The 12,765-nt window shown below is 36.1% G+C and overlaps 1 protein-coding gene across 1 annotated transcript in view; it reads right to left on the bottom strand.

Annotated features, from left to right (window-relative positions):
* piezo1 (piezo type mechanosensitive ion channel component 1 (Er blood group)) overlaps nt 1-10,968 on the bottom strand; it is a 100,173-nt gene extending 89,205 nt beyond the window's left edge. Inside the window, 1 exon segment of the mRNA XM_026268165.1 lies at nt 10,357-10,968. Within this exon segment, the coding sequence (XP_026123950.1) occupies nt 10,357-10,420 (64 nt within the window). The 5' untranslated portion in view covers nt 10,421-10,968.
* Between the last annotated feature and the right edge of the window lie 1,797 nt (nt 10,969-12,765).

Here is a 12,765-nt window from a genome sequence, read left to right on the forward strand (position 1 = left end):
AGTCTTGCAATGTGGAGTATACAGATAACACACCCGCACGATTACAACAGAGGAAATTGTCTCAGTTTTACTTCTGTCTGCTGAACCCACACGCTGATCTTTCTTGCTCACTTTCTTTGTTGCATTCATGTAGGCTCAATCTGACACACTAGTGCAGCCAAACACTTAGCCAGCCGTGTCAAAGACCAGATTTGGGGGTGAACAATGTACCATCAGCCTAAAATCCCTGGCTCAGGAATCACAATCAAGCAATTTTCCATGAAATGCTCAATATATCAAAAGAAGAAATTGATCCTATCCCTCTCTTCCTTTCTGTTATCAAATGCTGCTGTATACACGGTCAGGTCACTTCACACAAACTCAGCTGTGGGACGTGAAACCAATAAGCAAAGGGCTTGGTGATGCAAGTGTGAGGAATTTTGAGAGAATTCTTCATGCTTCAGTGGCATGCATTTAAAAAATTTAGAGCCTCATGACAACAAAATAGACTTAGTGAGAGATATGACTAGGAGTAATTTTATTTCACAATAACAATATAGGTCAAGGCTAATTACATTCAAAATAATTTCAAAATGCTAAAATTACGTAAATATCATGTGGAGTTTTTTTTCTACTTTATTGCATAGATAGAGTAAAAGTGGGTCAGAGGAACGGGATCTGAGTATGTCACAAACATGCTTAAGTATCATGATAAAAAACATTGGCCACATACACACTGCAAAGTTTCAGGAGTGTATCTCGTAAATGATCATTTTGTGTGTGAATGAAACTGGACCCACTGCAGAAATAGCAATGACTGGTGAAGGTCTCGTATGATATGCACTATTTTGTCATGTTTTGTTTATGTTTGGATGTGGATTGCAATATTTTGGGTTTTATATCCAGTATAAAGCATTTGTAGTTTTTTCTAGCAAGATCTGGCAACACAAATGAGTGAATACATTTTTCCCTGTCTGATAGGAATTTAAATATGTCATTAAAAACTAGTTGTTCAGTTTGCTTCTGTGTACATACATACCATACCTGTCAAGTATCCCGTTTTGGCCGGGAAAGTCACGTATTTTACCCTTCTTTCCCGCCGTCCTCCCGTATTAGTATTTTCCCGTAAATCTCCCGTATTTTTTTTTTATTTATTTTTTTACCTGCGTTATTAATAAAATAATAATAATAAAAACATTCCCAATCTGAGCTCTTTCACTAGTCTCGCGATTACTCCCACCTGTAGTAGCCTGTCGCGAGGGGTGTGTGAGGTCAGATGACATGAGTTATAACGTGGGAAAAACAACAACAACAAAAGAAAAAACAGAGACGGATGGATGCTACAATAGAGAGTGAAGGCACACCTGCCAAAAAACCAAAACCCATGTGTAAATCCCGTGATAAATGGGACAGCGGATTTACTTTTTTTAAAGAATGCAAAGTCTGCAACAAATTGGTACAACAACTCACTAAAAGAGTAAAAGAAAAGTTATGTGAAATGAAAAGAAAAACTGTTAAAGAAAAGCAATATGAAATGAAAAGAATGTGTGGAATTAAAATAAAATGTAAATGTAAAGACATCAATGTTAAATTAACAGAAAATATGCAAATAAGCCTTTAAATAAATGCTCTTCATATATACCCTTTTGTGTTTTAATTTGGGCTATAACACCTGTCTTAAAATGTAAGGGATACTGGAGCTTCGGGTGGTGGGACTGCTCGCAATGGGCGCTGGAAAATTTCCCTTATTTTCAAATCCAAAACTTGACAGGTATGATACATACACTTTGTTTTGGTAACTTAAATTTTAGATTTTTTGGTGAACTATCCCTTTAATTTACTCGTAGTCTCATAATGTCATTGTGAAACAATATTTTAGTCATATCACCCATTAAGGCCACTGTGGCAAGTGGGGCGGGGCCGAGGGATGTGGGAACAAGGAGGGAGGCCGGCGGAATGATTGGGAAATTAGCGACACCTGTGCCCCACCGTCGGTCTCGAGTCCCACGTAGGAGATGGAAGGATATAAAACTGGAGCGACGATAGTGAAGGACGAGAGAGGGCCAGGCCTGGGCCATTATTTTATGTTTTGCTTTTTATTTTGTGCGCACCAGTTGTCCGTGAGGGGCTGGTGCGCTGTTTTGTGTTTATTTTTGTCATTAAAGTTTCATTTTGATTGTGCGCCGGTTCCCGCCTCCTTCTTCCGGATGATTAGGAAGTTTTTATCATTACAGCCACATAAACACAACAGCAAAATTTTATTGTCATTTAATATTTTTAGTTTTTAATCCAGTTCTATACATATATATAATACGTTCCCAAGAAATTACTGAAGTAACAGTCAATAATAAATCAATAAATCTAATTTACTGCTACTGCTCTTCATTTTAAATGGTGTGAGACTGTAGATACTCATCTGCTTCAGGAAATCAAAAAGTCAATTTGTGGGACCATAACAGGTGCAGATCTCACAATTTGGCAGAGTCAGCCTCCAGTGCACCCCTGCTCCTCTGGCAAGGCCCACATTTATCGGTTTACTGGTCTGATGCTGCCCACAGCGGGAAGCTAAATTCCTCTTTAATGGCCATAGCCCACAAACAGGATAATGTTTTACTGCTACTTCAACAATAAAACTGGAAGGATAGCCTAAGCTACAGGATTTGTACTTACTGACTAAATATATATGTTTGATTTGGGACTTTACAGTATAAATCTCTGGCAGCAAAATAACATGAGTCCTGCTATATCCATTCAGTAAAGACTTACTCTTTTTCAATGCCATTTTTAAGCATAGGAAATGTTTGTAAAAGCAATTTTTAATTTTGAGCCAATCAATCAACCAATAAATAAAACATTAATATATTTCCAAAAGAGTTTATTAATGCATTTTTTTATTGTATTTATCATTGATTTGTTTATTTTTTTACAGGGGGGGGCTTTGCAAACGTTACCATCACCTTTTTATGACGGTACAATCAATCATCTCATTAATCATGATCAGTGTTACATGTTATCTTATCACAATCAGGCTTTAAGGTGAATGAAAGACCTCATGATAGAATATGAAGCAAACATTTTCATCACGATCAAATCTATTCACACAGTCATGGGAAACAGAAAGTCTTTAAAAGGTGCTAGTTTCACTTGAGTGGGACGTGAGAACATATTTTACATGAAACTTTGGCAAAATTACACACAGTATCTGGCCATTTCCAGGCTCATGCAGACGTTTGGGCTGTGCTGGTTTCTCGTCATCCTAAATTACATTTTTACAAAGCTGAGCAGACCAACTGTTTGCACTTCCAAAAACAGCACAAGTACCTTTTAAAGTCTCTGCCGTTAGGCTGAGAAATACCGCCACAAGCTCTCAGACGATAATTACAGACAACGCATAAAGCTTGGGCTATATTTTCAGCCATGCTCCATTTTGGCAGAATTTGGCTGAGAAGGGGGAAAAAGAAACACATATATAGAAAAAAATGCAATGGTTATGATTCTATTTATTAGAATAAAATATATTTATAAAAAGAAGAATCAATATTTGCATAATTTACTTTATAGGAGTGTTGAAAGTGATGAGTGTTCTTGGTTCAAAAACATGTCGAATTGTGTAATATTTTTTCCCAGCTTCAGGTTCACGACACCATTCCTTTTACCGTTTATTGTTGGTTACTGCCAGTATTGGTAAAAAACACTATAAAATACTAATTTCTTCTTTAAAATTGTTATTTGATTACATTATTGATTACTGCATTAAAAAAGGGAATCAGATTACTAATTACTTTACTTTCAAGTTTACTTTTCAAGTTATTAAACCTAATACACTACAAAGTGAAACTCACAGTTCTTTCATAGCTTTTTGCAATTTAATATTGACTGAAGAAATTACGTGAGCATAATTTGAATACGCTCGCAATAGCGAGCCCACTTTAGGGTCCACTTTGTGCATTCTCATTCTGAGCATGACGGTGCTCTACAGATCACATTTCAGTGGACAATTAATAGAAATGTTGTTATGTAAAAAGAAAATGTGAGAATAAATCTGTTCTCATATACCAACAATAACAAGAACTCAGCAACCACTCTCTTCTCTTAAACAGGATAATAATCTTCTGTGGTTTTTTGAAACAGCGCCGCCAATCTTGCCTTTTTGTGCAACAGCAGCTGCTCTGGTCGCGTGATCCTAGCTCAGATCTTATTGGACAGCCCGTGTTTTCACTTTGCCAAACTGAAAAGATTCGTCCGACTGGTTAAAAAAAAAAAAAAAAACGTGGTGTGAGAATGTTCGCAGTCAATTTGGAAGCCTCCACACAAATCTATTGTTTTATTCCAGCATCCGATATTCATTTAGCTTTTTCACGCTCACTGTGGGATGAATTTTTACTTCATATTTTTTAACACTGCATTTGAAACTTAAGTAACGTAATTTATTGACAATAGTAACTGCAATCAAATTACATACATTTAAAATTTAATGCATAACATTACTGCGTTACCAGGGAAATTAATTTGAATACAGAAAGGCGACACACAGTAACGAGTAATACCCAACTCTGGCTACTTCGTATGGTTGCACATATTATTTAGGCATAAGCAATGCTCTAAGCCTACTCTGCATTCCCAACATATCCAAACACACCCAATTCAGGTCAGTGAACTGTCTTCTAATGAGATGATTTAGAAATGTTAGATAAGATTCAATGCTAAGGGCCGGCACAGGAGCACAATTGACAAACAGTCCTAATGGAGAAATGCCAAATATTTAGGCTAAATGCTGCATGAATACCTTACTCAGCACAAAAGACATGTCTTCACAAAAACATTATTATGCAACTGCATAGCCACAATGTCTGTAGCTAAAGAAGGTTGGGATTTTTGTAAAGTAACGTAGGTATGGCTACAATTTATAGGGGTAATTAGGTTTAATATTCCATATGTTTGTACAACAGCCAAAGAAAATGTATTCCAAATTTTCTCCAGATTTCCTCATATTCCATCAGTTATAAAAGAGTTCTTAAGATATAAATAAATGACAGTAGGCACTGATACATTACATGTATTCTGAACAAAACTTTGGCACATGGGCAGTGCATGCTCATCACAACACTTTACACTTTTCACAAGGTATTTATGAATCCGATAGTCTTATTTATTTACATATTTAATTTTTATCCTACTGAGAGTATTTCAGGTTCCTGTTTGAAATGTAATTTGGATCAAGCTCAACTGGATCGACTGAGGTGTTTACACCAAAAGCTTTTCAGCCTGATTGATTAAGCCATCAATGCAATTATTATTGTATTATTTAGTCGCTTATAAATATAAACACAGCTAGTGTGAAAAATTAGTATTCAAGTTAGCATGTACAGAAAAATTGGGTTGCATGCAACCAGTGTGCGCAGACATCTGCAGACAATCCTAATAAAGGAAATTATATCATCCAGACAGTGCTTGGATCATCACAGAACAAGGACAGCCAAAGTATACTTCAGCTTTTATATAACGTACATTACTGCAAAATGGCTTAACAGTTGTAACTGTGCTCCAGTATTACTTGTATTTTCATTACTGTGTGGGACGTCCTGTACACAGGTGAAGGAAACACAAACAGTCATGTGTTTCTGTTCAGGAGGTCTACAGACTCATCTCATACAGAAATTATTGCACACACACACTCATTTACTTGTAACAATAAGCCTTAAAACAGATTGACCTTTCAATTGTTGGCGGAAGCCCTGAGCCACCACACTCCATTAACATGACGTGCATCCTGTTTTGATGGAAAATTGTCACTTTTCCAGTCATTGAGCTGTTACAGCTATTGCTTACTGAGTAGCATCTAGTCTGGGATGTTAAAGAGTCCAGTCAGAGGTGATTTTTACTTGTGTGACGTATTGCATTGCTCTGAAAGGCAGTGCAAAGAAGGTATTGGTTTGTGGCCATTTAAGAGTATAACACCATATCCTAAAAAGAAATGACAACTAAGTATATTTTCCATCTCCACTGAAAGCAAAAAGACAAAAAAAAATCTAAGCAAACGTTTATTATTCAATTAAGTGGACGAGGATTTTTGACCAATGAGATTTCACTGTGGAAAAGGCTAAATAGAATGATCTGACAAACATAAAAACAAACTGCATGTCATTCTGCTTGATAGAGACAGTACAAATGTACAAAAATCAATGGGAGAAATTCTAAATATTAATATGGTGGCCAATGGCCATAGAACAAGTCATCATTTAAGGTCATGATGTAACAAAACAGACAACAATTTTTCCCCTCCATATTATGACATACATCCAAGTGGAAATTTTTTTTTTAACTTGGTTCTATCCCTAAGTTGTTGCTTAATTTAACTGAAAATGACAAAATATATACCTTGACTAACTCTAACAAAGAAATGTCAGAATCATATTTCACTACGAAACTAAAGATTACAATTATAATAATTTATCATATAATGAAAGATAATATAATCATTAATTATTAAAAGTAATTATAGAATGTAAATTGTTTCATTCAAAACTGTTGATCTATAACTATTATTCATATTAAATGAATATGTCTTGGAATTTTTTCTTTTCTTTTATGGTAACAAGAACTAGGCAGACAATGCAAGAAATATGGTTCATTTTAATAAAAACAAACAATAAATAAAGTATTTGTGTATTTATTTAACTATGACCTGGTCAACATGTTTGACAGGTTTCATGTGATTTGCCCATGAAGGCTAAATCACACTCCAAATAGTATATCAGACACTGTTCTTCAAGGGCTGCGGTTTTTAACTCCAGTCCTCCCACACTTGTTAAGACTTGCACACTTGCACACCTTTGAATGGAATATACGCTCGCTTCGAACTGGAAACATTGCTTATATCCGGTGATGTACACTTTGCAGGGTACTTATGGCCAAATAGAACAAATGTCTGAAGTGATAAGAGAAACATATGCAGAGTGGAGGGGCACGAGGACTGGAGTTGAAAACCGCTATTCTAGGGAACTGTACAAGTAATACACACACACACACAATACAAGTTATGACAAGAAAATCTAATATCACATTGCACAATCTATTCAAGGTATTTCCCTAGCATCATGAAAAGCATTTCCTCTGGTCTGATCATGAATAGCACATTTCTTGGAGACCAGGGAACTATTTAATGCCTTTCCCCGAAGCTATGTGAATATTCTATGAATTGTTAAAGAAGATGAACCACAAATCTGCAGAGCTCTGTAAGGTAGAAACCTGATACACTGAGAGCGATGAATAGCTCTTAAATTGCTCCTGTGGCTCTGGTTTGAGAATGTTTCTGTGCAAAGTGTGCTGAATTAGCCGTCTCATTAATCATTTCACAGAAAATAAGAAAACAGCTAACTGGCTACAAGTGAAGTTTATTCATAGACTAAGTTACTTCTGGTTAAATCTACTAAAACTCCACGGGGTATAACATTTACAGCTGTAAGCTACAATGTACACCTACTGTTGCACTGTGTAAACGACTGCATTTTGCGCACTGTTAGTGAAGAAGAGTGATTAAGCTTGCCCGAAATGATTACTAATTTAGATGATTTATGAGGCGACAGGCTTGCACAACAAGAGAACTTTTCCCTTGAGTGGGTATTCCCGTAAAACACACAAAGTATCAATTACACCTAATGTGCAGCTTTTGTCCATTCATTTGTTGCAGAAGCGCTAAAAAGCTTCCTGTGTTTGTCAGGAAGAGAAAAAGTGAGAAATTAAATACGTTCATTTTATTCAGTTCAAAATAACTTTTTCACAGCATGATTTGGATTTTTTTCCAAAAGCATTCATTTTTAGATTTTTAACACCCCCCTCCCCCCTCCCCCCCAAGGAGGAACGTCCCAGGAGTACTTCAAGGCAGCAGGTGTAAAATGTCAAATCTTCAAATGTCAAATCTTATTGTGAGCCCATTAATGTAAAAAAACAAAAACACATTCTCCTAATTCAACTTAAAATATTTAGTATAATCAAATTTGTTAAGTCATACTTTAAGTATGAAGTATTTAATATTTTCCCCAGGCCTAAAGTACACTGGACTGAAAGCGCAATAGGGATTTGAATTTCTGTGTTGTTGTCTTTCTCACTTTCAGATGTGGCAGTAAAACAGCACAGATCCCTTGAGCGGGTACAAAAGGTCGAAAGTGAGAGGCATGCTGGAAGGCCTGAGCCATCACAGGACTCTTCAATTCTTTCAGTGATGCACACTTTCCAGCCTCAGGCCAGCTTCAGGCATGCCAGTTTTTCTTAGGGGCGCACAGAGGCTTTGCTGCAAACACACCCAGGTTGTGTGCTTGCCCTACTTTCAAGTAGAAAAACATGAAACATATCCATTCAGAAGACAGAAATAAGCCAAAATGCATGCTAGCTACTTCTTATTAGGGTTCAAATAAAAGATAATTGTTTGCATGCAGGTGGGAAAAGTTAAAAAGCTGCCACTGAAGACCACGTGGGAGTGCTTAACAAATCTGGCTGACCACATGCGTGAGTCTGAGGAGAACCCGAGACGTCCGTTGCATGTTTCGATTCTTCCTGTGTGCCACGAGACCCACATGACACGAGAAACCACATGTTCAAACAATATCCTGTCAACAGACTGTGCCTCTGGCTAATCTTTACCTGCCCGTGATAGTTTTATATGTTCTGTTTATGAAACGTGGCAGGATTTCAGCCTATAACATTCTCCTGCACTTTCTTTTTTAAGTCAGGGGAGAAATGTTAAATATAGAAACCTGTCTGGCCTGACGGCTTTTCACACTATGCTAATGTTTATGTCAAGGTTTCATAGTTTTAGCACAGATTGAACTGCAGCACTGAAGACTAAATATGTTACTAAACATATACAGTGTGTTGAGGGTTGTTTAGCGAACTGTTTATCAAGACATCCAATTCTGAAGTTAATGATGCTTGCGTAATTAAATATCCTTGGCATATGCCATTTAGTTTGAGCATACGAGGAAAACCACCAGTAAAAAAAGACATTCACAACCCATTTTTTCTTCCTTTGAGATGCTTTTCCAAGTGTAGAATGGGTTTTGATTTTTCATTTGGTAATAGACCTAAGGCTGGAATACACTACATGACTTTTGCCCAGATATTTGCCTCAAATAACAGTCTGGATGAACTGACGCTTGTTTCTGAAAGTCAGAGTCAGTCTGCAGGTTTTGAGCAGTCAGAGTTGACAAATTTCACAGAAAACTGCATATTGTATGATAGGCACAGACTCAGGTATTTTCGTTTCAAAATAGAACTCCATCTTGTTGAAGGATTTCAAAAATGGTTCATATTTGCGTCAGGTACAGGCTCCACTCAGGGTCTACATGAGATTTCTATGTGCAAATTCAGACAAGGACAGCCCATTCTGCGTCTATTGGCCCCACCATAAAAAGTAAATCTGAATCATTGTAAATCTGAAATTAATAATGTCAACCCAAGGATTACATATGTGCAGTGTGAAAATACAGGATTAATTAGCAACCCAGTAAGAACAATGACCTTGGGTTAACAATTTCAAGCGTGAAAAGCCCATAATTTGACTCTTCATGGGAGGTGATGCTTAAACACCACAAGCATGAAAGTATTTGTTGCTCGGTAGAATGCAAGTAAATTATGCAGAAAAAGGAGGAGACAGTAAAACAGGTCTGAGAAAGAAAACAGATGTGAGTTGCAATCCAGGCAGCAGGAATGCATGATGCATCCTCAAATAAGTTTAGTCCCAGAGGAAGTGAGCGGCTCGGGCGTGTCTGCTAAAAAAACACCTGAATGAGGTGAGATCACCCGCTGCAGTCAGCGGGACACATTCAAGAAATGAAGCTGATGTGCAACAACCAAACTACCATGTGACTGGATGGTGAAATAAGTAGCTGACATGACACACACAAACCTACCAAATCTTCTATCATATGTTTCATTTGATATAAAATATGAGCAGCTTTTATAACCACATATAAGACCCAAAGTTGTTATTATTATTTATTTATTTTTTTACTTAAAACTTATGTTTTATATGTGTGAGTGTTCAATGTGTATGAAATGGTTCAAAAGTTTCATGGTTACACCACGTGACGTTTTTTGAGCAAGTGAATCATGTTGTTTGTATAAAACGGTATAAAGGTTTTAGAATGTATGAAACCAACATGGACAAAGAAACGTAAAGACACTATTTGGAGAACTTGGCATTAGAGTTTAAAAACAGATCTGTAGCCTACTACTTTTTCATCTTTTACTAATTCGCTTAGGCAAAGTAAAAGTGAAAACGATGAGAGAAAATGTTATTAGGGATTTAATTTAAAATAATATGCTACTTTTTGCTCTGTATTGTGTGTAGGGCGGATGGAATACATATTGAGGACTTACCTGCCAGTAAAGAGATGGGCAGCAGGCAGCAGTAGAGCAATCCGCAGAGCACCTGAAGCTCCATGAGAGAGAGATACTTCCACTCACATTCCTCCCACGACACAAATCCACAACACAACCATCTCACAAGCGTGACGACAGGAAAACAAAGCTACATGGCGAAAATATAGTATCTCGGTTTTGTTTACATATGTATATACATGAAAATATAACCACTAAAACTGTAGACCACCGATTAAACTATTAAAATAGCACTATTATTATCTGTAAAGCGCTCTTAAATATAGGCTACCAAGGAATTAATAATTTGTTAAGACGCCGCGTTTGATTGTTTCGACACAAAACTCAAAAAGCGGCTTTATGAAAGTCGATTAGCTTATTCATTGTACATCTTCATGGAAAATGTGATTCGCCGCCTAGCCGTTCGTTAAACTTTCTTCAGTCTGTCTTCCGTTCTCGCACTAATCTGCTCCGACTTCACCTGAATATGTCCACAGACTGTTAAACAATGTCACAAAAACTCATGAAGAGAGTTTGTTCTGTTAGTGTGTAGTCCGTGCTGCGTCCCAACACTGAGTCGAGAGTGACTCCCTCTCCGAGTGACGATAAATAACTCGTGCCAAACGCGTAACGTCACGTTCAGCGGAGAACTTCGACTCGCGCGGATAAACAATGTGTCACCTACAGAACTAAGGCCTTTCAAATCACAGCGGTTAGGGAAACTAGTTACACAGATACCTTCTGTGTTATTTCAGACATTTCAGTTCATGTATAGCAGGTCCGTCTTTAATAAATTAATTTGATAATTATAGACAAGACAGTAATGGCTACTGAGATTATTTTCAAGAAACTGTATTTTTAAGATATAGCTTGTGTTTATACTCCTGAAAAACATCATAGAAACAACACCAAGTGTGGATAGTGTGTGAATAAAACTATACAATTTGCTGTTTAAGTCTCTGAGCATGTGCAGTAGCCTGAAAGGTGGGGTTAGGTTACTTCTTTTACACTTTTATTCTGAGTGTGAGTTCAGTGCAGTGAAACTGAGTGAAGGCCTGTAGGCTGATGTTCTCGAATCGCAACGCATTTCTTTCAGATTGACCACCCAAACTAATTATTTAAATGATAATTTCGTTACCCTTGGTGGTTGTCATTGCTGCTGTATCTCTTTTATGTTGTCTCCATCTAGTGGTGTCTTCGGGTAATGTATCTTAGGCGAAATATCAACAGGATTACGGTTTTACAAGTAAATAATTATTAACAGAAGAGGTTTGATTTCCACGGAATAGCCTGAGCTGTATATATGTAAATATATTCTGTTCTAATCTGTTGATACAATCTATACAGTGAATGCATGTCTTTTTGGATAACTGTTCCTGCCAAATGAATATGCTATTTAATAGTGTACTTATAGTAAGTAATGTTCCACCTTTCAAAAATTTGGAACAGTTTTGTTTAGTATAATATGATAGTAAATGTGCTCAATTTATTTTATATTTTATATTTTATTGCTTTTTTAAATTAATTAATAGACTAATAGACTATGTTTTCTAGGCATATATATAGGCTTTTGGCATTTATATCATAATCTCACCAAGTTACCATTTTACAATAACATACTGGGAGATAGTATAAATGGCCTTAAATTAAACTTATTACTAAATGTAAACTTCTTATTATAATGTAAGCAAAAAAAAATAAAAAAAAAACATTACTGATCAACTTCTAAACCATATGCATTTATGTATTGGGCTTTACATAAACCCTTTTCCAAGTATTTAAAATTAATTAATTAATAAAATAAAAAAACCTCTTATGACGCATCATGTGCTCACACTTGTATGAGTTTGTTCTGCAAGGTCATGCGTTTTTATTTACTTATTTATTTATTTTTGTAATATTAAATAGATTTTTACACATCATCCTGATTCCTGACATAATGAGAGATATAATGTGACAACTGACTTTTATTTTTATTTAAGAAGTCTGCACCAAGAACTGGCCAAAATAAAACATATAATACTTAACAAAATATATATTTATCTAAATTGTAAAATAAACTTCAATTTTTTAAAACATATTTTTCTTAATGTCTATTATTTCGTGTTAGGTTTTACAGGGTTAAAGCACCCCATTGAATCCATTCTCCTGAAATTGAATGGATTAAGATCTTCCAGATGAAAGTAAACAATGAGTACAGATGAATATGTGCATTAAGGTTTTTAATGAGTTTATATTTTTTTAATGTTGGAGTCATTTTAATATTTTAACCAACAAGCACTGCATAAATAAGAAACTTTTAGAAAGAAACTTATAGCAGCTGAAAACAACGGATTCAACTGTCGTGTCAGTCACACTTTTTTGATGAATGGGTTGCGGTGCTTTGACCTTTAAGATGATTGATCTATC

The sequence above is a fragment of the Carassius auratus genome, chromosome 7 (genome assembly GCF_003368295.1).
Source record: "Carassius auratus strain Wakin chromosome 7, ASM336829v1, whole genome shotgun sequence".
Classification (NCBI taxonomy): domain Eukaryota; kingdom Metazoa; phylum Chordata; class Actinopteri; order Cypriniformes; family Cyprinidae; genus Carassius; species Carassius auratus.